We start from the raw sequence: 26,490 nt of genomic DNA on the forward strand, positions 1-26,490 counted from the left end.
CTGAATGTCTTCTTAGATTTAGCCTCCAGTTGAGAAACGGTCTCAGTCCTGTGTTAGTTGTTTGAAGCCTGGTATGATATTCAGCTCAAAGCCTCCAAGAGCAAATAGCTGGGCCACAGATGCATTTGTCCATCAATATTCTAGTGTTTCTATGATCCCTTGGGTCCATGGACGTGGGGATTCCCTCCAATGAGGCAGATCAGAGCTCATCTCTACCTACCTGCCTTTTCTCTGAGCTTCCAGTGAATTGGAGACCCTGCTGCATTTCTCCTGACACCCATTTACAAAGCTGGGCTTGGCTTAATATAGGTTGTCAAAGGATCCATTCCCCTGGGAAAATGAACTCTGAGTAAGTAACTCAGGGAAAGATGCAGATGAGCTACACGCATTCTCTCTAAAAAGCTCATAGCAGACTTGGAAGGGACCAAGAAAGCAAAGTGACAGAAAGGAAGAAAAGAAAATTGAGGGTTGGGGATGGGGGGGGGGAGATGAAGGGAGAAAGACAGAGACAGAGGGAGACAGTGACAAAAAGAGAGGGGAGTAAGAGACAGAGATGGGTGGGAGGGAGAGAGAGGAGGGAAGAAATGAGAGAAAGATGCAGAGACAGAAAGAGGAGGGAGAGAGAATGGGGTGTGGAGGAGAGAGGCAGCCCAGGGATATGGACCACTGACTGTGCCCTAGAGAAATGTAAGCCCCTTCCTCATGAGCCCTGGCACCTCACAGCATTTTGAGGGGCAAAAAATGCCACCAGCAACAGGAAACTTTAGTCAAATGCTATTGGCAAGTCTGGCATTCTCTGTTTTAGAAATCAGGAAGATTTTCAGTGATGCTCCCAAGGGACTCTGGGACCTCAGGGTGAGTGAGATCTGCAGGTCCAATAGTAGGTTCTTCTTCAGTCTCCATTCAAAATAAGACCCCACTCCACCTCCAGGGAGTAGGTAAAGCTCTCCTCTACCTTCAACTAAGTAGTCCCTGAGCAGCAAAATATAACAGTCCCCCCACCTAACCCTTAACTTCAGGACTCTGACAAGCAAAACACCCATTTACCTAGTCATAGACTGACAGTTTAAACTGTGCATTGGGGCAGCCAAGTGGTGCAGTAGATAGAGCACTGGCTGTGGAGTCTGGAGGACTTAAGTTCAAATCCGGCCTCAGATACTTAATAATACCTAGCTGTGTGACCTTGGGCAAGTCACTTAATTCCATTGCCTTAAATAAAAGCAAACTGTGCATCAGGATAAGCTCCAAATGGTTATTTGAATAGATATGCAGAAATCTAAAAAGTCATCTTATAAACAAGTTAGAGAAGCACAGAAGGAATTGCCTTTTATGGATAAGAGAAGATCTTACAAGGTGCAATAGACAATTTTGACTATATAAAATTTAAACTTTTTCACAAATATAATGTTAAACACAAATCTAAGAGGTCACCTAGGTGACACAGTAGATAGAACTCCAGCCTGGAGTCAGGAGGACCTGAGTTCAAATTTGACCTTAGACACTTAATAATTGCCTAGCTGTGTGACCTTGGGCAAGTCACTTAACCCCAGCACCTTGCAAATAAATGAATGAATAAATAAATAAATAAATAAATAAATGCATTGCTGCTTGTTTCTCTGATAAAGGTATCACATCCTATATATATGTGTGTGTGTGTGTGTATGAAACTGATGAAAATTCATAAGAATAAGAGCCATCCTATTGCTAAAGAGTCAATGAGTCTTCAAAGGAAGAAATCCAAGCTATGAACAAACCATACAAAAAAATACTCTAATTACTAATAATGAGAGAAATGCAAATTAAAGCAACTCTGAGGTTTTTCTCTCACTCCCAATGCCTGATGGCCTTATCCATTGGTTGTTGTATGAAAAGATTGTGGGGAGCATTAGCAGAAATGAGGGAATGGTTTAGGACCATCAAAATTGAGGGGCAGCTAGGTGGCACAGTGGATAGAGCACCGGCCCTGGAGTCAGGAGCACCTGGGTTCAAATCCGGTCTCAGACACTTAATAATTACCTAGCTGTGTGGCCTTGGGCAAGCCACTTAACCCCATTGCCTTGCAAAAAAAAAACAACAAACCAACCTAAAAAAAAAATTTCCTAATAACTTCCATTCAAGGTGAGCCCAGAAGTTTAAAAAAATGTTAAGTCATAATTCTTGCAGGCCAGACATATGACAGACATATCAGCAGCTTTTGTGTCTGTAAGAAAATTGAATTTTGAAATTTTTTAGATCCATCTGGGCTTGGACATCAGGGTGTTAAAGACTCCTACATCACCAATCAGTAAATTCTTGTGCTTAAGATTATCATGAGAGATAAAAAGAATGAGCTAAATTGCATTTGGGGAATTGTGTATCAATTTTTTTTTGTTTTTTTAGGTTTTTTTTTTTTTGTAAGGCAAATGGGGTTAAGTGGCTTGCCCAAGGCCACACAGCTAGGTAATTATTAAGTGTCTGAGACCGGATTTGAACCCAGGTGCTCCTGACTCCAGGGCCGGTGCTCTATCCACTGCGCCACCTAGCTGCCCCTATTAGGAAATGTTTTAACAGAAAAGAGAAATGAAGGCACATAATCAGAAACTACATGAATAGAATATATATAGGACACTGTGGTCTCTTGTATCTGACTGAAACCAGAGGAACAAAGTGGAAAAGAAGTTTTGAGAAGAACCATAATTCAATGATGACAGTTTCTCAGTTGATAAGAGTCAATTCCTGCTTCCTTCCATTGTCTCCATCACTGGTTTTAGATCTATAGGTATTCATGAACAGCTATTACAGTTGTAAACAGAAAGACAACATATGGGATAAATCGGACCTCTGTTAGTGACCAGAAGAGAATAATTTTTAAAAATAGGGCAAGACTTTCTAAGACAAGGTTTATATGTGTATTTAAACTTTTTAAGTCAAAATATTTGTACATAGATATTTAAATAACCACTTGTCCTTTGGTAAGTAGAATTTTTTTTACCTCATGCTCAATAATCACAATATTTTTATAGGAATTAAATGAAATGCTTAAAGAAACACCACCAGCTTGGAAAGGATCATCAAAACTTTTTCGAAATCTTAAGGAAAAAGGTAAATTACTTTGTTTTTTTTTATGACACTGATTTATGTTGATATGCTTTGGGAATGTTTCTCTAAAAACAATTCAGCTTTATTCTTCAGGGGACCAGAAGCATCAAGATCATGGTTTCCCTAAAGAAAATATCATTTAGGGGCAGCTAGGTGGCGCAGTGGATAGAGCACCGGCCCTGGAGTCAGTAGCACCTGGGTTCAAATCTGGCCTCAGACACTTAATAATTACCTAGCTGTGTGGCCTTGGGCAAGCCACTTAACCCCATTTTCCTTGCAAAAACAAACAAACAAAAAAAACCTATAAAAAATAAAAACAAAAATAATGTATGGCCCAAATCAGTGCACACAAAACCACACTGTTTCTCAGTACAGAATGGAACATGGAAATGTGCTTTGAGGAAATCATTTGGCAGCTGGCCCAAACATGTTCCTTCCAGCTTTTCCATCCTCTTTATTGTCTCTTCAGTTGAACACAACAATTTGCCACTTATTTTCCACTTAAATGCATTTTTTTGACAGCTTTGGGTTTTTATAATATCTTTCAGGTCTCTGTTGCCACCTTCCCTTTTAACAAGGAAATACAGTTAAGCCAAACCCCAGGCCCTGACCCCAGGAGCTGTCTCTTGCAGAGAGGGTGGGACCTCTCCTGCCCTGGCCTTCAGCTCTGGTCTGTGCCAGTCTCACTGGGTCATCAGCCTCCTCTTCCTGACCTTGCCACATGCATTTTTGGATCCTGCTCTCTTGGCTCTGTTGGTGGCCTCTACTCCAGCGCAAACAGATCTTCCCATGTGAAATGACTTTTTAGAGGGAATGTTTCGTTAAGCAGAGCCCATTTCCACATTGTCACATGTGTTCTTGTGATGGGAAGTGGCGTATTTAGGCCTTATTTTCTGCACATTGCTAGACCATTACAATGAAATACTCCCTCTTCCTAACTTACAACTAAAAGATTGTGTTTCCTTGATGATAGACTGTCTACATTTTCTCCAGCCTTGGAAGCTTGGAAAGCATTTGTTTTATGGTTTTCTTGATTAGCTGGTGTTTTTACTTTCTGTTTGTTACTGAATATCCCATGGCAAACTTTTTTTTTGGGGGGGGGGGTAAAATGGTGACTACCCTCATCCTGAACATATAGATCTTGGGCCTCTTCTGCAACCTCTTTGTGTATGAACCTTGAGTGAGTTCACATAAATGCTTGCCGTCTTGGGGTCAATAGGTGCCACAATTGTTCATTCATCATAAAGACTCTTTAGGTAAAAAACTGATAGTGAATGATTCTTGAACCTCTTTGCTCTAAATAGCCTCTAGGCAAAGAGGATCAAGAACCCATGCTGAGAACTTAGATCAGCCACACATCCATTTTCCTCTTCCTACATGTTAGTTCATTTTTGTTTTTCTTCTTTGAATGATCCTTATGGCCATGAATTACTGGGACATCTCAATGCACAGTGGCTAACCCAGAATCCTCCTCCCAGTTCACCCAAGGCAGCCAAGCAGAACTCTCTGCCAAGAGGTCACAACATTTTCATCCAAATGAAAGAAAAGAAGACCTTCAGGGCCTCTCCATAAACGCCTAACCTCACTATTCCTCAGTATTACTTTAATTCTCCGCCAAAAAGGGTACCTCCAAAAATCAATGACTGATAGATGATGACATGAAGCTTGCCACTCTTTTATCAGTCATCTGAACCTTAGATAAGAGAGGAAGACTTAGGGGAAGCTAGGTGGCATAGTGGATAAAGCATCGGCCCTGGAGTCAGGAGTACCTGGGTTTAAATCCGGTCTCAGGCACTTAATAATTACCTAGCTGTGTGGCCTTAGGCAAGCCACTTAACCCCATTTGCCTTACCAAAAAACCTTAAAAAAAAAAGAGAGAGAGGAAGACTTAATTTAGACTTTGGTTTCCCAGTCTTCCCTTGACCCATCCAGTCACAAATTCTAGTTTTATCTGGAGCAGCCCTGGAAATAAAAACCTAGCTATAGACCTATGATTCTAAACTTTTTGGAAACCTCTTAACTAGATCATGGGAAGCACAGGGGTCTTTGCTCAAATGTGGGAAACATTTCCATTTGAACCCACACACATTCACATATACTTTTTTTAGAAACTCATACTTAAGAAGCATTTTTCCTTCCTAAGAAATCCCTAACCATGACTTGGACACATGAAGAAGCGCCCAAAAGGGATGACTGCAGGCCAAGACCTGTCTTCTTTCTGAAGCAAACAGAAATCACATTCTAAGCAACATACCTAGCACGTCAGTGGTCTTTTCTGCCTTACCCAGTGCCTGAGCAGTTGAGCAGTGTCTCAGAAAACTGGGTTCTCCATCATCTGTACTGATGTTATATTAATATTACATATTGATGGATTCATAAAAGTGACCTTAATAAGAGGCTAAGGGAAATGGGATAACTCTTCCCTTTTCTAATCTTTGGAGATCATTAATAAGTTAATAAATTAATGATGAGTAATGTTATGAGCAGTGCTCATGATATGCCTTTCCATTAGTATTAATAAATATTAAGAAGAATTTGAAACCATTTTACTTAAGAGACTTTGACAATAAGAGATTAGAATCCATTTGGCTCTCTGGTTACAATTTCATGAAGTGGTATATTCAGCCTAACCCAAACTTTAGCATCTGCTTTTGAACTTTCATCTTTCTTTGCCTCTTAGTTCTCTCTCCATTCTTTTTTTTGATCTTTAAAGATTTTATTTATTTTGAGTTTTACAATTTTCCCCTAATCTCACTTCCCTCCCCCACCCCCCACAGAAAGCAATTTGTCAGTCTTTACATTGTTTCCATGTTGTATATTGATCCAAATTGTCTCTCTCTGTTCTTAGAGATCCATACAGATAGAGTAACCTTGCATTATTTTCTGTGAATGAGAGCTGATGATTGTTTTTCTTCCTAGGTGTGATTTCTTACACAGAGTACCTGTTTCTTTTATGTATTTTAACAAGTAAGTATATAAGTTACAATCTCTTGCTTTTCAGGTGAGTAGTATGGGGTCGATGTAAGATTCCTAACAGCCTTGTGTCACCTGCTCGATTGGGATCCCAAAGCATCATTCCACAGGAAGAGTCCACAAGTTCACATAGAGCAGCCAAGCATTTGTAGCTGTCTTTTCTGGAGGGTGGGAACACTCTTGTATCTATCTTTGAGAACACTTGGTAGCTCAGAAATATCTATTGTAGAATTAGTGTCCATGGGATCCACCTTATAACTCAGGCAGTAACAAGCCTTTAATAAGTGTTTACTGGATACTTGGTAATGCACTTTGGGCTAAAGATACAAAGAAAGACATAAGGCAGCCCTGCCCTCACAATCTAACGAGGGGAGCTAACTATGTAGAAGCAGGCTAAGAAACAGGAATCATTGCGATTGGCGGCAGAGGGAAGGCATTTCTAGGACCTCAGGCACAGTGAGACCACCTTGACCTGTTGCATCTGTGCCAATTAAAACCCCTTGGATGGGATCTGACAGAAGCTGGAGGTTGAATGCCATTCATCATGAGTGGTCTTACAAGGAAGTGCCAGAAAATTATTTTTAGTTTTGTTTGAAACATTGATGGTGTGAGAGAGTAAGAAGTCTTAGTGGAATGATAAGAGTTTGGGAAAAATAGTGAGTTGATAAAAAACTGGGTCACCTCCCATTGTTCTAGGATGGACAATGGTAATGGTGGTAGAAGCACAGTAGATACTATTGGGAGAATGAAAGAAGAGGGCGCTATGGGAGAGAAGGCTCAAGAGACTTGATGTCAGACCCTTCCAGTATTTTAATATTAGAAGGATCCATGATTTTGAGGAATGAGGCTTCCCTCTGTTCGTGCACTTCATAGACCTCATAGAACTTAATTGATCATTTGTGCAAGTTGTTGTGGCCTATTAGACCCTTGGAAACACCTGAATCTCAGCCTTTCCAAATCGCTTAGATAAACCTAAGGCCACATCATGATGAGCCCTGGAGGGAAGCATGAGGAGAGGGTTTGCTTTAGTTGGAGTAACTGGGCCTATGAGAACAGGATCCACAAAGGTAAGGAAGATCAAATAGAGGAGGAGCTGGGTTCACATCCCTACTCTGCCACTTACTACTTGGGGGCCTTGGGACAAATGACTTAGATTTCATTTCTTCCTCTATAAAATGAAGGGGTTTGACAGCTGAGGTCCCTTCCAGCACAACCTGTAAAATCATTTTTGGACCAATTGTGTAAATAATGGTGACCAAATGAAAAGAATGCTAAGGAGTAGAACCCGGCCATCCTAAGTTTGGGCTGATTGACCCTTGAGACAGTAGGGGGAGGGCACTGTGGGCCCTGTGGATGGCGGAGCAGTAACCCTGCGTGCTTGGTGACTCTTCTGATGCTCTAGAAACGTGAGTCTTTAATCCATATTAACACTGTGCTCCTCCAACTACCATCTGCTGTTCTGTTTTACTTCCATTCTTTCCATGCCAAATAATACTGATGATGCTGACTTTCTTTCCACTTGTATTTGCAAATCTACTTGACCAGATTTAGCACTAGATCTAGAAGGCAGCAGTAGACATTCCTAATACAGGACAGTCTTCCCTTCTTTCTTAAAAATCACCTAATGAAGTTTAGTGAACTTGTCTTTATAATGGCCTAGTCTTAAGCAAGTTTTAGTGATTTGTAAGAGTTGCCAATGCAGATTTAGACAATGAAGGTGGAGGGATGGTATGGGGCCTTTGCCATTGACAGGTTCAAGAGATTCACATTAGGTAATAACAATTCTATGGGTTGGAGCTTCCCTTTTTAAGCATAGTTCTCTTAGAAGAAAAGGTCAAATATTTCAAAAAAGGCAGTTTGGCAAAGTTCTTGAAGGGTGACTTCAGGGTTGCTCTAAGATATAATTTTTATTCAGATTCCTTCAGCTTCTTGGTTGGCCCTATATGGAATGGAGAGCATCTCAGGGAAAGTCCTCTTTTTTTAATTTTTATTAAAGATATTATTTGAGTTTTACAATTTTCCCCCAATCTTGCTTCCCTCCCCCCACCCTCACCCCACAGATAGCACTCCATCAGTCTTTACTTTGTTTCCATGTTGTACCTTGATCCAAATTGGGTGTGATGAGAGAGAAATCATATCCTTAAAGAGAACAGAATTCTCAGAGGTAACCAGATCAAACAATAAGACATCTGGGTTTTTTTTTTCCCGAATTAAAGGGAATAGTCCTTGTACTTTGTTCAAACTCCACAGCTCCTTATCTGGATACAGATGGTACTCTCCTTTGCAGACAGCTTAAAATTGTTCCCAATTGTTGCACTGATGGAATGAGCAAGTCCTTCAAGGTTGAGCATCACTCCCATGTTGCTGTTAGGGTGTTCAGTGTTTTTCTGGTTCTGCTCATCTCACTCAGCATCAGTTCATGCAAATCCCTCCAGGTTTCCCTGAAATCCCGTTCCCTCCTGGTTTCTAATAGAACAATCGTGTTCCATGACATACATATACCACAGTTTGCTAAACCATTCCCCAATTGAAGGACATTTACTGGATTTCCAATTCTTTGCCACCACAAACAGGGCTGTTATAAATATTTTTGTACAAGTAATGTTTTTACCCTTTTTCCCTCATCTCTTCAGGGTATAGACCCAGTAGTGGTATTGCTGGGTCAAAGGGTATGCACATTTTTGTTGCCCTTTGGGCATAGTTCCAAATAGCTCTCCAGAAGGGTTGGATGAGTTCACAGCTCCACCAACAGTGTAATAGTGAGGGAAAGTCCTCTTTCACCTGGACTATCTTTGTTTTACATTCCTGAGTGCTAGAACTTCTAAACTGCTAGGTATATGATGAGGTACCAGTCCAGACACAAGATCACAGTGTTTCTAGTTTCCTTGATGCTGGAGGCCATAAAAGGAATCAGTCTTAATAGTTAACTGCCACATCTGACCTCAGCCATTCCTTTCTCACCTGGTGAGAATTTTGGTGAATATTGCATTAGCCTTTTACAAATAACATAGTTTTGAAAGCTATAAAATTTTTAATGATATTTTATGTTTTCCAATTACACGCCAAGATAGTTTTCAACATTCATCTTCTTGTAAATTTTTGAGTTCCACATTTTTCTACCACCCTCCTTTCCTTCCCCCCCTCCCCATGGTGGTGAACAATCTGATAGAGGTTGTCCATGCATAATCATCTTTTAAATATTTCTATATTAGTCATATTGTGAAAGAAGAATTAAAACTAAAGGGGGAAAACTATGAGAAAGAAAAAATTTTAAAAGAGCTTTAAAAAGTGAATATAATATGCTTTAGTCTGTATTCAGACTCTATAGTTTTTTCCTTTGGATGTGGATGGCATTGCCAAGGCTTTTAGGATTATCCTTGATCACTGAACTGAGAAGAGCTGAGTCCATCATATCAATCATCTCACAATATTGCTGTTAAAGTACAATGTTTGTTGGTTCTGCTCACTTCCCTCAGTATCAGTTCGTGCACGTCTTTCCAGGCTTTTCTGAAGTTCTCCTGCTTATGATTTTTTACAGAATAGTAATACTCCATCACATTCATATACCATAATTTGTTAAGCCATTCCTCAGTTGATAAGTATTCTCTCAATTTCCAATTCTTTGTCTTTACAAAAAGAGTTGCTGCAAATGTTTTTGTACATGTTGGGTCTTTTCCCCTTTTTTGTGATTTTTTTGTGATAGAAACCTAATAGTGGTATTACTGAATCAAAGGGTATACAGGGTTTTATTGTCCTTTGGGTATAGTTCCAAATTGCTCTCCAGAATGGTTGGATCGGTTCACAACTCCACCAAAAGTACATTAGTGTCCTAATTTTCCCACATTCTCTCCAACATGAATCATTTTCCTTTTTAGTCATTTTAACCAATCTGATAGGTGTGAAGTGGTACCTCAGAGTTGTTTTAATTTGCATTTCTCTAGTCAATAATGATTTAGAGTAGTTTTCATATGACTATAGATAACTTTAATTTCTTCATCTGAAAACTCTGTTCATATCTTTTGACCATTTATCAATTGAAGAATCTTGTATTCTTATGACTTTGACTCAGTTCTCTATATGCTTTAGAAATGAGTCTTCTATCAGCAATATTAGCTGTGAAAAATTGTTTTCTAGCTTTCTGAATTCCTTCTAATCTTGGTTACATTGGTTTTATTTATCTAAAATATTTTTAATTTAATATAATCAAAATTATCCATTTTGAAATTATAATGTTCTCTATTTCTTTAGTCATAAATTCCTCCCCTCTTTATGGTATCACTGTTTTATGTCTAAATCCTGTAGAAATTTCAACTTTATCTTGATATATCAGTCCCTCATTCTGCTTTCTTTCTCCATTCCCCTCCTACTTCCCTGTAGGGTAGGAGAAATTTCTAAACCCAATTAGGAATGTATGTTATTCCTTCTTTGAAACAAATCTGTTGAGAGTAAGATATATCAATGCTCACCCCTTCCCTTCTTTACCTCTACTATAACAGGTGGTCTTTGTACCTCTTCTTTTGGTGTTGTTTATGCTCTTCTGTCTCCATTTTCTTCTCCCAGTATAATAATTCTTTCACATCTTAATTGTTTTATATCTGTCTTCTACTCACATCCTCTGTGTGGGTATATTCCTTTCAACTATCCTAATAGAAATACAATTCTCAAGAGTTACAAGTATTATCTTCCCATGCAGGGATGTAAACAGCTTAGTCTTATTGACTAACTTTTTTTCTTCCTGTTTATCTTTTTACACATCTCTTGAGTCTTGTAATTGAACATAAAATTTTCTGTTCAGTTCTGGTTTTTTTTTAATTAGGTAAGTTTAAAAGTTCTCTATTGAAAGTCCATTTTTTCCCTTGAAAGAATATGGTGAATTTTGCAGGCTGGTTGACTCTTGGTTGTAATCCAAACTCTGGAATATCATATTACAGACCCTCTGATTCTCTAATATTAAAACTAATAAATACTATATAATCCTGACTATGGTTCCCTGGTATTTAAATTGCTTCTTTTTGATTGTTTTGGTTGTTTCTCCATTAGTTGATAATTCTGACATTTGGCTTCAATATTTTTCGCAGTTTTATTTTGGGATCTCTTTCTGGAGGTGATTGGTGGATTCTTTCGAAGACTATTTTATCTTCTTGTTCTACTATTAGAGAAGTTTTCCAGGGGTGGCTAGGTGGTGCAGTGGATAAAGCACTGGCCCTGGAGTCAGGAGTACTTGGGTGCAAATCCGGTCTCAGACACTTAATAATGACCTAGCTGTGTGGCCTTGGGCAAAGCCACTTAACCCCACTTGCCTTGCAAAAAAAAATAATAATAATCAATGGACTACCTAAACTCATGATTTGGGAGCAGCTAGGTGGCGTAGTGGATAAAGCACCAGCCCTGGAGTCATGAGTACCTGGGTTCAAATCTGGTCTCAGACACTTAATAATTACCTAGCCGTGTGGCCTTGGGCAAACCACTTAACCCCATTGCCTTGCAAAAACCTAAAAAAAAAATGTTTTCCTTGATAATTTCCTGTAAAGATATTATCTAGACCCTTTTTTTTGATTGTAACTTTCAGGTGGATCAGTATTTCATAAGTTAGTTCTCTTGAATCTATTTTCCAGGTTGATCGTTTTTCCTACTTTACATTTTCTATTTTTTCAGCTTTTTGATTTTATTTGATGGAATCTTGTTTCCATTTGCCCAATTCTAATTTAAAAATTAGAATTTATTTAGGGCTTTATTTTCGTCAGTTAACTTTTGTGTTTCCTTTTCCAGTTGGTTAATTTGTACTTTCAAAGGAGTTTTCTTAAGTCAATTTTTGTGTTACCGTTTCCAGCTTTTCATATTCTCCTGCATGAGTCATTTCTTTTTTTCAATTTTTCTTCTTCCTCTCTTCTTTGGTTTTTAAAAATCCTTTTTGAGCTCTTCCAAGAGGACTTTTTGCATTTGAGACCAATTTAAATCCCCTTTAAGGCTTCACATGTAAGTGTTTTGTGCTTTCCTCTTCTGAGATGGTATTTTGATCTTTCCTGTTGCCATAATAGCTTTTATTGGTTAGTGCTCTTTTTTAGGGGTTTTTGTTTTTGGGGGTTTTTTTTGGCTCAGTTTGAAAGTTGATCTTGCTCCTGGGGCACAGGAGCTTTTTGTCTCAAGCTTTTTGTACTGAGGTCAGGAGTCTGGTCTCTGTCTTTATGTGCTAGCATCTCAGGTGCTTTGGCTTGCTTCCTGTGTTAGGGTAGCTTGACCCAGTCCTGCCTGTTGTCCCAGCATTCTGGGGCTCAAACTTTGCTTCTGAGCTGGGATTGGAGTCTTCACTGCTGGCCTGGAGCCAGGACCTTAACTACAATATGGCTAAGAGTCTCCTACTGGCTTCCTGGTTCCCTCACTTGCATTGGGCTGCATTCCCCTTTTACCCACATGAGTCAGACCTTTCCTGAAGTTCCTCCAAGACATCTTGAGCTGAAAATTTGTCTCAGTTGAGTTTTGTGCATGTTCTGCTTCCCTTAGCAATTTTTTTTTGTAGGTTTTGACAAGGCAATGGGGTTAAGTGGCTTGCCCAAGGTCACACGGCTAGGTAATTATTAAGTGTCTGAGGCCAGACTTGAACTCAGGTACTCCTGACTCCAGAGCTGGTGCTCTATCCACTGTGCCACCTAGCTGTGCCCCCATAGCAAAATTTTTAAAAATTATTTTGGAATTTGTTACCACCAGTGCCTTCTTTTCCCATACACTGACTTTATCTGTAAAGTTAATTCTAAGGAGATTAGGCAGCTAGATTCATGGAATTTAGGCAGTGAATGGAGAAATGTTATTTTTGTGACTGATACCATGAGATTTCATTGAAATTGCATCACTGTTTTTTTCCTGGAAAGTAAGAATTTTAGCATCTGAATTTGCAGTTTGGGGGAGGATTTTATTTCTTTTCCCAATGATTGTGTTTACAAAGAAAGATGATTGTCAACAGATTCTGGGAAACCTCCTCACCTTCTCTTTTGAGTCATAGAATTTGGAGAAAGAATTCAAATCCAGGTTTCTAGGCAGAGATGATTAGTTGCATTTTTAAAGTACAACATTAGATTATATTATACCCCAAAATTCTAGTTGAATAGCATATTTTTGGTTTTTCTTTCCATGACATCTATCAAGTATAATTATGGACCTTTTTTAAAAAATCATTGGATTCCCTGAATCAACCACCTTTGGTGTAAGCTGAGACAGTGTGGTTTGATAGGTAGAGGGAAGGGCTTGGAGACTGGCAGGGAGGCCTGGGTTTGGATCCTATCCCTGACACTTATTAGCTATGCCAGCCATTTGTCCCCTCCTCAGAGATTCCCTTTCTTCACAATCCCTTCACTATTGGGGAACTATGAAACCTTCATGATATCAAGTAAAGCTCTGGGTGACCCTGGACCATGATGTAGAGGCAGTAGGAACAAATAGATATCACCAAAACTTCTCTGGTGAAAAGGGAGGAGAGTTCATCCTAAGCTCAAGAAGTTTTTTCTAGAACTTTCTGGTTCCTCCAAGGACTCTTAGAGCTGGGAGGAATGGTCTTTCCCCTATCAAGACTAACAAGTGCTTCTCCAGCCTCTGCTTGAAGGCTACCCCTTAAGTTGGGGACCTTATTACCTGCAAAAGATATTTGATCCAACATGAGGCACCTCCATCAGCACTCTAAGCATCAGCAAAGATTCTTCTTCTATCAAGCCAAAAGCTGCCTCTTCAACAACCTAGGATCTCGTGATTATTGGATTAAAGTGGAATCAGTGGGAAATAGATGAGGAAACTGGGGTCTGGAGGAGTAAAAGGACTGCCCCAAATCAGACAGAAGCAGAGGTATGTTTGAAATCCAGAGCTCAAATCCTGAAAATCTTTCAAAGGCACCATGCCTGCTGGGGTCTACTTCCTTCTAATACACTGAAGATCATAGCTTTCCCATATAGGACCACCCTCTTAGTTGCTCCTCAGTTTGCCCTCGTTGGCTTAATCCCAAAGTGGCAACTCCTCTTCTAGGTTCTCGTATGGGCAGCTGTTCCTAAAACTATAACTTCAGAGCCCTTGCCAGTATTCTTCTCATTAACAATTAGCCAACAGGCACAATTATCTTCCAAGCAAAAGTATTTACTAATTTCAAATAGCAAGAACAGTAGCTACAAAATGTCCTTCTCCTCTATAAACCTGGACTGTGTTCTTCCTGGAAACAGTGGGCATGAATTTCAGAGAACAGTGGTACTAAGGCTTACAGAGAGGGAACCTGCAACTAGGACTAGCCATTGTTCCTATACGATGAACCCAACAAAACCTTTTGCTCCTAATAGAGACCTCATTAATCCTCCCTGCAGTACAGGTTACTCAGTGGCCTCCCAGTGGCCACAAACTCGATAGAATTAATGGCCAATTCACTTTTGACTGTTAGAGGTCTTGGCCTGTGATGCCTCTCCCTTTAGTGACTTCCTTTTTGTATCCAGGTCTGTCTGGAGTCTGTATCTCTACCCCCAACTAATTGTCTTAATTCTCAGACAAGTTTTCTTCTGGGTGGATAACTCTCCTAAAAGATACCAGAGCAGATAAGGGAAGGAAAGAGAAATCCTCCTTTCTTCTCCACAAAGAACACCCAGAGTATACCTACACCATCTCTAGTCTAGAGCTTAACTATCTAAAGCTCCCAGTGGCATGCCCCGTGCTCAGCCTAGTCAGTCATGTTGATCCTCCAGATTCTCTTAGAGAAAGATTTTCATCCTCCTCACAGTTAACTAACATCTTGATACCTCATTACCTCTGTTATTTGTTTCCTATGACTATGTAACCTAGGGAGGGGGAAGGGGGAAGAGAGACAATACCCTCCCCTTGCACTTTTCCCCCATTATCCTTTTCTTTTCCAGGCTAAACTTTGGATATTTCTAATGTGTAGGTGTGATCACATCATCCCTAGTTCATGAAGCTTCATTAGCTCCCTGCTGCCTCTGACATTTAGAACTCTTTCACAATCTGGTTATATATTATTCTTTTCAGGTAGAATGAACTCCAGTCTGGTTGGCCCACTCACTGTTTCCTGTACATGATATTCTATCTCCTAGATAATCAGACAGGCAGACGGATCTAGGGAACGCCATAGACATAATATGCCTATCTTTACATTTAAAATATTTGTGATATATATTGATGGCATTCCATTTTAAACTAAAATCACCTCTCCCTGATGTCCTAGAAAATATCCTCAATTCTTCTATACTATTTTACCCTGTCATTATAAAATTTCTGACAGTATGTTACTGTATTGCATCCTATGCTTTAGTAGAGTTATCACTGTCAATTTGTGTGTATGTATGTGTGTGTGTGTGTGTGTGTGTATGCGCATGTGCCTGGACCTATAAAATAGCAGCTAGGGAAGGTGATCTATAGAATTCCTTGTTTTCCTATAGTTCTCAGTCACTTTTTCCATGGAAAAATATTTGCCAGTATACCAAATGAAGAGGTAGCAGCTCTCCTAACACACACACACACACACACACACACACACACACACACACACACACTACTTCCCTGCATCGACCTTCATCAAAGGATTGCTTCAATGTCAGCTCTTCCTATCATTGTGAAGCAGGATTCACTCACTGATATAGGAGGGAAACCACATCCATAAGGTCAAGGACTCCTACAGCATCCAGACTCTGGACAGCACCATAGGATCCTGAAAAAGGCAATGAGAAGGATGTCTTTGTGCCATTCTCACTATAATAAACATGATGTACAAGTCAGGTCATCCTGGATGTAGCGACATGGTCCTCTTTGATAATGGAGAAGAAACATCAACATCAGCCTTGAAGGGAAGTTATTGGACCAGAAGTAAATGCTGTATCTAGCAGAGAATAGAAACGATCACCTGTAGGTTGAGGATCAAAAGGGTGTCTACCAGTTCAGGTTCTAAGGTGCCTAGTACATAGCACCACAGCACTTCTTAACAGTCAGCCAAAGGGGGCAGCTAGGTGGCACAGTGGATAGAGCACCGACCCTGGAGTCAGGAGTACCTGGGTTCAAATCTGGCCTCAGACACTTAATAATTACCTAGTTGTGTGGGCCTTGGGCAAGCCACTTAACCCCATTGCTTTGCAAAAACCTAAAAAAAAAAAAATCGGCCAAAAGACTACAATTAGTTCCTAACAAATGATACGGCTAGAACAGTAATTTGAAAAATTCCCTCTTTCCAATGAATGTAGACATGGAGAAACCTAAATGGCAGTGATGCAGATATATATTATACACATGTGGTAAAACAGGACCTGAAAGACTCTGTCTTCATAGATTTCTCATGCCACTTCCTTTGATTGCTGTTTTTCTCAAGGTTTGTTCCTCTCCATAGTCCCACTCTCAATTGCTAGAGTTCACACCCCTTAAAGTTGCTTATTCTCTCAAGAGACTGTCTCTCTCTCTCTCTCTCTCTCTCTCTCTCTCTTCTCTCTCTCCATATATATATATATATGCCTGCTTGGACTATTTGTCTCTGTTCTCTGCTAGATACAGTATTTTTCTCCTTGTCTAATAACTTCTCTTCAAGGCTGTTGTAAAAGGAATAGCAAAAAGAGAGAGAAACTCCAATCTCCCCCCCAAGAGCCTCTCTACAGGCTTTCAGTATCTCTTAGTCTCAGTTTAACACCTCATTAACACCTTGTGATTCCTTCTAGGCCTTCTGTGACACAGGGTGATGGGAACTCCATCCCTTAGAGAAATGTGCCTAAAATGCATATGGTATGGTGACTATGAGAATTAACTAGTGATTGAAAGTCCGTTTGTGTGTAAATTGAATGACTGCTCATAACTGATATGCATTTTATAGCTTACAATACATTGTGCTGATCTCATGGATCCCTTTTCTACTCTTTTGGCAGAGCCTCATGCAGGTTTTAAAATAGCTTTCAATATGTTTGATACTGATGGCAATGAGATGGTGGATAAAAAGGAGTTTTTGGTGGTATGTAAATTAGTAATTGCCTTTGATCACTGTTCAAATAGCTCATTATTTCATTTTCATGTTTGAATGCTACCCATTACAATAAAAAAAGGAAGGAAATATATGAAAATATCTCCTAGAATTGAAAGGGCTCCACTGCATCCAAAGTATGAAATGGTTCCCTCCCCTTAGTTTTCCCATTTGTTCATGTTTACATGCTACTTGAGCACTGTTGTATCTGTGTGTGTGTGTCTCATCCCAATACACACACATACACACACACATACACACACATGCTCACACCTGCATGGACCAGCTCATACTTAATAATTCTTTAAGCTTTAGGGAATCTATGAACAGACTATGGCTGAGAAAATGGAAATACAGTTTCTGTTCCTTGAGTTTGCTGCCACAGACCCTCAGTTGTTTTTTGCAGTTTTACCTCATGCATGATGCATGTTTGTAAATTGACTGAACTCCCCTCTGATGAGTGCATGCTATATTTTTCTGTCATGTTCCCTTCTTTCCTGAATTGGCCTGTTCTTTAAAACTATACCTCAGCATGTCCTTGGGGCAACTTCATGCCTACTGGGTCACTCCTGACCTCTCTCAATCACAAGAGTCAGACTATTTGTGCACATGTCCCTAAACCAGGAGGTTTAGATCTGGAAAGGGCCTTCATCCAACCCCCTCATTTTACAAAAGACAAAACTGAGGCCTAGAGAACTAAGGGGATACTGGGCATTCTTGGTATTTTTTCTCAACACCCCTTTTTTCCTGGCTATTTGTCCTGACCTTAATTTTGAGATTCTCTTTAGCAGCTTTTCTTGGTCACCTTCACTGACACTTGTTTTCAGCACTCTATCACCACTTTCAGTCCCCACTAACTTATGAAGACTGCTAAACTCAATCACCCTGATAACTTGCATTACCATTTGTCTGAACTTATATGCACATGTCTTCTAAGGTGTTTGAAGCCCCTATCTTGAACTGATTCCCCTTTCTTCTTAACCTACCGAAAGGGCAAACCTTTGTCCTATTAAAACCCAGAGTAGGCTGTCCCAAGCCAAGCTCTTTGTAATTACTCCCTTCTTTCCCAAACCTGAGCTCTGTGCTGCCTTCAAATGACTCAGCAGTGCACTTAGGAAATGTCTTCTCCTTCATCTTACACTAGGGCCTTTTTCCTCAACAATATATTCTGGATTTGTCTCCAGAATGACCTAAAATTCTAGTCTGATCAATCTTAAACCTGTGTCCTAATTCAGCACTAAATGACTTAAAAACATGAATTATACCCCCAACACACCCCCAGCTTCATTTTACTGACCAATTGCTTCTGGCTCACAATGTTGATTTTTCAACATGACCATGTACCTTTGGAGAGCTCCTTGTGAGCAGTTAGGTCATGAAAGTCCTACAGAAACCCATTGGTTTAAAGGTTTTACATACACCTCTGAGTACAGTATTCCCTCCAGGGTCACAAAAAAGCATTCTTCTGGGTTGTGGAACACACTTAGAGGAGAGATGTGATGTATATGCCCTCAGGAAAACTCTAGAGTTAGGACAACCCTCCTCTCCTTATCCACAACTGTTCAAACAAGACTTCTAAGGAATTGGGTGGTATGGAGCCCTCTAAGATGTGGCCTGCTTTCCTGGAAGCCATTGTTGGACTCTGAGGCTGGTCTGTGAAATGTGTCTCACAAAGGCAGACAGACTATGCATGGAGCTTTCCTACAAGCTCCCCTACTTCCATGAGCAGCCCTAGACAAGACTTTAGAAGGCCCTGGGGTCCTCACTAGAAGTGCAGGCACTTTGAGGTGTCTTTACTTCAAAGCAAATGGCACAAGTTTTGTGCATTTCCCATTCCATCAGTGTAAATGAGGTTAATCATAGTTTATAAAGCAGTGGGTTGTAAGTTTTTTTTTTTAAAAAACCATTGAGAGGGGCGGCTAGGTGGTGCAGTGAATAGAGCACCGGCCCTGGAGTCAGGAGTACCTGAGTTCAAATCTGGCCTCAGACATTTAATAATTACCTAGCTGTGTAGACTTGGGCAAGCCACCTAACCCCATTTGCCTTGCAAAAAAAATAGAGAAATAAAGTCACAGACATGTCAGTGACCTTGAAATAATAAAGGCCTTGAAATAATGGAGAAATCACCTTGGAAATGAATGGGTGGTTAAGTGGTGCCACTGTGGCCAGAACACTGGACCTGGATTCAGGAGGACCTGAGTTCAAATGCAGCCCTAGATATTTATTAGCTGGGTGACCCTGTGCAAATCCTTTTACTGTCCCTACTGCTGAGGGTTGTTGTGAGGATCCAATGAGATAATATAGCAGAGGACCTGGCACCTAGAAGGCCCTCTATCAGTACTAACTGCTATTATTATTTTTGTCATTACCATTATTAATGAGACACTGAGTAGTTAAGCACTGAATCCATTGTTTTGCAGAAATGTAGCTGACCTTCATCTGTGAACATTCCCTTGGCATATAAGCCCAGTGACTTCATCAGTAAATTTAGTTAGCTTAGTTTGGCAGGAGCTGGGCTTGGAGAATTCATGACATCCAGCTTCAGGTGGCACCTTTGGTAGGACTCTGGACAATACAGTATGTTAGAGCTCTGCCCAATCACATAGGTCCTGATATCTACATTCATGAGCCACGTCATCCTGAGCGAGTCATAAGACCTGAGACCTTGGGAGAGCCTCCCACTTTGTTGTAAAGATGAAGAAACTGAGGCTCACAGGAATGATGGCCAGGCTCTTTGAAATTCCAATCTAAAACATTTTCTATTCTACCTATATATCTATAAAATGTGGGTAAAATAGCCCTTGTAGTATGTGACTCAAGGATTCTTATGGGAGTCCAGTTCAAAGCACTCTAGTGAGGCAGGATGCCACTATTATTCATCCCAAATTTCAGTTGTTCCTCTGTAAAATGAGGGGATGACACCCGGCCCTGCCCCTCCTAGGGCGGTTAAAAGGAGAGTGAATGTCTGTGAGATCAGAACAGGTAGGGAAGGTGCTAACAAATAGAAAGGGCAACCACAGGGAATATAATATCTGATTTTATCATTTTCAGCTCCAAGAAATATTCAGGAAAAAAAATGAAAAGAGAGAAGCAAAAGGAGACGAGGAAAAGCGGGCATTGTTGGTAAGGGCGCTTCTCTAATTCTGTACTGGGGCTTTGCCAGGCCTCTGGGATCTCCAGGGATTAGGTAATCTGGGATTTCAGTCCTAGAGTGGTCTCCTTTCCTGCTCACTGCCTCAAGCTGCAGGGAGTACATCTATGGACACGAGATGTCAACCTGGTTATCAGGTGTAAAAATGGACTGTCACTTTCACAAGAAGTTTCAATAGTCCATTAAAGCATTTTTGGTAGCAGTGGGATCAAAAAAGGTGTTGGTGGAAGCATTGGACCTTCTATGAGGAAAAATGTAAAGGTGAATGTAGTTTTACATTTTATCTCCTCTGTCAAAGACATCCTTTTCCTTGGTCTTCCTGAGGCTGGGCCTGACTGAGGACCATGGGCACAGGTTTCATGTCCACCAGACAGAGTCATTACCAGAAGAGGGGGTTCTCAGCTCCAGTAGCTCAAGCAGAGCAACTACCAATGCCTATAACAGCTGAGAGCTGCAAACAGTCAGCCATTTCTTAGCTCCAGGGCCTTTTGTAAGGCTTCTGGTCTGGCCCCATTCTGTGCCACTGGGTTAGAAAAGTAGGCCAAGTTTGCTTGAGTGGTGCCTTAGAACAGGGTCTCTGGCCTTTGAAATCATCTGCCCCTATCAAGATTTGGGGAGAATTAGTGTTCCCAGTGCATGAGTTCAGCTGCTTCACTCAGGGTGAAGTCATAGCTGCCCCCTCAGGGGCCACTGTCCATCTTCAAAGGGCAGAGGGTTCAGAAAGTTGCACAGGGGAGTGGAGTGGGGGAAGTTGGAAGGTATGGTGATGGAGGAGAGTTTCATGGCTGACAATAGTAGGTAAAGATCCTTCCTTACTGGCTCACCACTCCCCCACACCAACACTTCAGAACCCAGGGACCTGTTCCAGGGCAATGCAAGAGTGGTTTGTGAAACCCAGGACACAGAAGGATGCTGGGGATGTGACAAAAAATTGCAGCTAGCTCCCTCCTGGTAGTTTCTTTTCTTTAATTCAGGATGAATCCCGAGCATTTTAATGGATGGGAAGGGAAGAGAGTATAGATGGGACTTCTTGAGATTCTCCTAGAGGAGCTAAAGAGGGAGACTACCCTGGACATGGGAACAAAGACTCAGGCCGGAGAAGAAATGCAACAGATAGGGCCCAGCACGAGGCCCACAGTCCCTCCTCCCCCTCCATCAGCTTGCTCTTCCTACTGCAACGCCACAAAGAACAATGAAAATTTCTGGTTCTCTCAGTGTTCTGACATTATACAAAACATGGGACATGGACATACATAGGTAGACACAAATATGTGCATGCTGATATACATGTGTGTATCTGGATATAGGAAGAATGCTTTAAAAATGGTTCTGATTCCTAGGGGTGGCTAGGTGGTACAGTGAATAGAGCACTGGCCCTGGAGTCAGGAGAACCTGAGTTCAAATCCCACCTCAGACACAATAACTACCTAGCTGTGTGGCCTTGGGCAAGCCACTCAACCCCATTTGCCTTGCAAAAAAAAAAAAACCTAAAAAAAAAATGGTTCTGATTCCTCTGCCTTCTAAAGACAACAGCTCCAAGGCCCTACCAACCTCCTCCTCTGTGCCCTCCCCAAAGGGAAGTAGCCCTAAGGAGCCCAAGGCAGAAAACCAAAGACTTAGCACATTGTTATTCAGTATGATAGAGAATAATTCCAACTAGCCAAGGGAGGCCCCTCATCACTGGTGAAAAGTATAGATTTGAGGAGTTGTATAAGTGATTTTACTTTCACCTAGACTAGCATGATATCCTCTGGTATAGGTAACTAGGGGTCTTGCTTTAATGCATAGATAAGACATGGAGCATATGGTAGGTTTAGAGTCAGCAAGATCTGAGTTCAAATCCTGCCTCTGACACTTATTTGCATGTCCACAGATAGATCCCCTAACTTCCGTAGGCCTTCAGTAACTCTAAGACATTTCCAAGGGTAGAGGTAGGCCACCATCTGAATCTGCACTGGTGAGGGGAGTCTCACCCCAGTAACTAGTCTTAACTTATACTTCTTTCCTTGACCACCCATGTTATTTCTCACCAGGTTCTCTACATTCCAATTAAAGGTTCCTACCTGCTGTTTCCTGAACTGAACATTCTACCTCCACCTCTGTATACATACTGCCCCCTTTTTCCTGCTCTGCTTTTCCTCCTTAACCCCACATCTTAGAATCCCTAGTTCCTTACTGCTCAGCACAAGGGACCCTCCTCCCTTATCAGTCAAGGCTTTTTTCTCATTACCTCCCTCCCCCATTGTTTGTTCTCCCCAAATTCTCTTAGACTGACTTCTCTGTATCCTGCTGCAGCCCCTCACTCACCACCCCATGAGGACAGGGGCTCTTTTGTTTCTGCCCTTGAGTCCCCAATGGTTCCTCCCACAAAACTTTGCATTTAACTAGTGCTGAGTGGACAAGTGGTAGTTTCCCCAGTCTAGCCCAGAGCTGGAGGACATTTGACAGTCTGCTAAGACAGCCTCCTCATTTTCTAAGTGCCATAGGATGGGAAGTGTCAGAGCTGGGGTTGGGACCTAGTTCTGCTCTCTGGCCTCCCCCTGGGGGGCTTTCTGCCCCAAGGAGTTAAGTGACCCCGCTCCCAATCTTGTATGTAGCAATCTTGAGAGGAGATGCAAAGGGAAGCTGTTCAGGTCGTTCCAAGTCCCCAATTCACAGGCTCAGGTTTTTACAGATTCCTTGAGTCTGTAAAACTGTGAAAGAGAGATCAGTAAAAGCTTCACATTCGTTCTTTTGACCTGCAGTTCCCTCTTGGCCTGTTGTTAATGGCCAGAGAGTGGCCAAGCTAGCAGCTTGTCCTGAATTCCCAGAGATGCCCTAATAGCTTTGTCATGATCCCCAAAGTGGGGAGTCCAGGCTAGCTTTAGAAGGAGTTTCTTCTGACACTGCCTCAGGAAGGATCCTCCTATTTTGAACTTCATCTGCTGGGGATAGCTTGGAGTTGAATGATTTACCCTAAGCCTAATAGACTCTTTTATCATCTTTCCTTTTCCTGTGGCTGTTCTGAAATGTGACCCTTCCTTTGGCCCTTTGTGCTGTGTGTCAGCGTGTTCAACTTTATGGACTCCGTACCTCTCCTAATAATGTATGTACCAACCCTCTTGGATGTTCTTTATGTTTCTGGATCTCACCGGGCTGGGGGCAGAGGGCTGCTGGGTAGGGGACAGGGGAGGGGGTGATGAGTTGTTTACTTTTTAGAAGGGGACTCACTCCTAATCATTAGGCTTGCCCCTTTTTGTCTGGGTGGTTATGGAGCCTAATATGAAGGAGGGAGAAAGTCGGTTCTGTCTAAAGTGAGGAAAGGGTCACCTCCTAAGAGAAACAACTGGAGAGGAGAGCAGGAATGGGAAGAATGGAAAATGAAGCCGTCATAACATGGATTTTAGAAGGGATTTACAAACTCAGAACTCATAGATGACCTTCTGAATCCCCTGTTCCCCTGATGCTGAATGTGGTTCTTTCTTCTTGTCTTCTCCCAACACACTGGAGCTTGTTGCCTTATCAAAGTAGCAGGTGCCCAGGAATGTATTGGGTCCCTTGGCAGCCCCCCAGTGCCTGACTATTTAATGGATTGAGGCCTGTGGCCCCACAGCCCAGGACACAGCTTTTCACCAGGGAGGACTTCTGTGAATTCCTCCTGACCCTTGTAGTGAATCTCTTCAGGACTGGATAGAAAGCAGTCAGGGGTAGAGCTTGTCTGTCCTTTGGTCTTTCTATGTTTAACCAGATACCAGCCACCAGGCCAGAAGATAGAAGCATTTGCATTCAAGGATACATTCCAGCAAGTCCTGAGATACACAGTCTCTTTCCACCATCTCAGATGCCTCAGTTTTAAAAAACCAAACAAGCCTACTTAGCAGTCTTTGAGGAGACCTCAGCTGCCCCACACAGATTTCAGCCAATTTCCCTGTACCACAGGACCACTTCCAGTTTGTGTTATAAAACCACTGGATTTGTGTTGTGAGAGTCCTTGGTGTCAGACCAGTGGGAGGAACCTGCCACTACTCTGAAAGGGTCTCTTGAGGCATTCTGGGAAGCACCTCAGTACAGAATCCAGAGGGTGACCCACAGAAGTAGCAAAAGCATCTTCCTCCTCATCACCATCACAAAAGCTAGCCTCTTGATGGAGCCCAATTTGGAGAGCAGAGATTTTAGTCTGATTCTAATGCATGGGATCTAGTTTAAAGACAAGACACATCTTGCATGATCTCAGTCTGGATGAGGCTGAAATGGGACGCATTTGTGACTCAGCTAATTAGTTTATATAAATTCATTGTCTTTCATAGTCTCATAAAATATAGCCCACAAGGAAATCTCATTAAGGTCCAGAAAGTAATGCCAAGGTGTTCCCAGAGTTTTCAGTCTAGTTGCCTGGGATTGTTTTGTGACTTCATGATTATACTCTCTGGAATTGATTGCCACATTCACATATCATGCCATGGTTGGAGGGAAGGGGAGATGGTCAGGCCTAAGACAGGGACTTCCCAGATAGATTTCATGGTGGGGCCACTTGCTGTCACAGACTGGCATTGCCTCCCATGATATTTGCACATCCAATGGAGGTTCAGTGGCCTCTCTCCAGTCTGCCCTCCCCTCTCCATCATGACCCCTTGGGATCTCCCTCAGGTGGTCCTCCTCTTCTTGAGGTCCTTGTCCCCTCATCCTCTTGCCTGCCAGACCCACCCTTGGGCGACTCACCACCCACCCCTCCCCTCCTCCTCCTCCCAGATTACTCAGAAAAGCTGGAGGAAGACACCAAGCCACGTTGGTGTGGCCTTCCCTGAGCATTCCTCCCTAATGACTTCATTATCCTCAATTCCACCAGTGATTCTTCTTTCATCCTTCTTCACATTCCCCATGACTTCCCCCTTCCCACTGTTGGGTGTGTTTATGCATGTCATTGTACCATGATCATAATAAAGGCTGGCAAGGTCTTACCTACTGGGGAATCCCAGATTCATGGGATCCTTACCTAAATAGGACTAGTTCAACCTGTGCCTAAAGAAAAACTCCCCTCTACAGAAATGTTCATCACTGGGGAGCCTGCTCCCTACTCCAGGTAGTGTTCCTTACTTCTACCCAAACTGGTGTCCCTGAGCAGTGTCTCAACCCTAGGTGGTTGTCAGCTGTTTTTTCGGTCTTGGCCCTGGAGCCTTTAGGCTTGCTCATCCAACTCCTTCTCACCAGAACTGAACACGATAGCCGATGGATCCCAGTCAGGCCAGGATAGAGCAGGACCTTGATCACATCCTGCTTCTAAATGTCACATCCCTATGAATATAGCAGAACCCCACCTCCAGCACTGCAGGGATGCTCTCCCTCCACTGGCACAGGTAGCAGCTGCCTCTACCTGTGTTCAGAGTTCTTGGGCATTTCCACCAGCCTGTCACTTCCCTAGGGAAAACCCTCTCTGAACTCACCTCCAGCAGTTGCAGTCGTTCCTCCAGCCTGCACTGAAACAGTGTCTTTCTCCCTTGGGCCTAATCCTCCAGTGCCCTATGGGGCGAGTTGGGGGTGGGGGTGGGGTGGGGGTGGCCAACTTTTCAGAGTGAGCAAACAACCACAGCCACAACCAGTGCCCCAGAGATCTGGTGATATCTTCTCAGTTAAATTCTAACATAAAGGACGCGTCATTGTTGTCATTGTCTCTGTGTCTGTGTCCATACATATATGTATGTATGTGTTTATATGTTCTGACCTGTGTACAACTAATCAGCACCTTCAGTGCATGTCTATAGACCAGGAGAGCTGCTTGAAGGGAGCCCTGAGGAGCTGCCCAGTGGGACCCCTTGGCCTGTCCAAGTCAGAGGCCAAAGGTCCTTCATATCTACAGAAACCAGTTCTTTCTCATTGTGGCTCCTCCCTGGGTCCTCAGCAGACCAAGGATGAGATCTTCCATTCCCTTGAGGGTGCATCTGCTGAGGTTGTGCCTTACAAAATGGGTTCAGCCAGGTCCTCTCACCTGGGAGGGATCCCTTTGGCAATTCCCTGGTAAGGCAGCCTTTGTCACAAACTTTCTAGGCATTCTTCATGTGACCTGACTGGCAGTGACATCTCTGATCATATACTCATATTAAAAGAAAAGGGGGCTGATTCTTATGGACATAGCTTCTTTGTGTCTAGTCAGGCTAATCCAAAAGAATCTATTGCCCCATTGAGAGTCCTAAGACTAATCAGCAGGGTAATAGAAGGGTGTGCAGCCCCCCACCCATAGACGGAGTTAGAGGGGTTTTCTTCTCTTTGAAAGTTGGTTACCAGTTCTTTCAGTGGGAGCTGCCGTCCTTGGGGATCCCACTTTCCATTTCACTTTTGCTTC

General features: G+C 42.0%; 1 protein-coding gene across 4 annotated transcripts in view; it reads left to right on the plus strand.

The window, feature by feature from the left end:
- The window catches only part of MICU3 (mitochondrial calcium uptake family member 3), a 94,248-nt gene that overhangs the window by 36,828 nt on the left and 30,930 nt on the right, over positions 1-26,490 (plus strand). For 2 of the 4 annotated variants that reach the window (XM_074228176.1, XM_074228179.1), the window contains 5 exons: positions 3,003-3,081; positions 5,998-6,045; positions 16,932-17,014; positions 20,075-20,146; positions 23,221-23,259. In XM_074228176.1, coding sequence (XP_074084277.1) covers positions 3,003-3,081; positions 5,998-6,045; positions 16,932-17,014; positions 20,075-20,146; positions 23,221-23,259 — 321 coding nt within the window. The remainder of the gene's footprint in view (positions 1-3,002; positions 3,082-5,997; positions 6,046-16,931; positions 17,015-20,074; positions 20,147-23,220; positions 23,260-26,490) is intronic. The other 2 variants (XM_074228178.1, XM_074228177.1) reach the window with 1 other exon arrangement.

Source organism: Macrotis lagotis, chromosome 3 (genome assembly GCF_037893015.1).
Source record: "Macrotis lagotis isolate mMagLag1 chromosome 3, bilby.v1.9.chrom.fasta, whole genome shotgun sequence".
Lineage (NCBI taxonomy): Eukaryota > Metazoa > Chordata > Mammalia > Peramelemorphia > Peramelidae > Macrotis > Macrotis lagotis.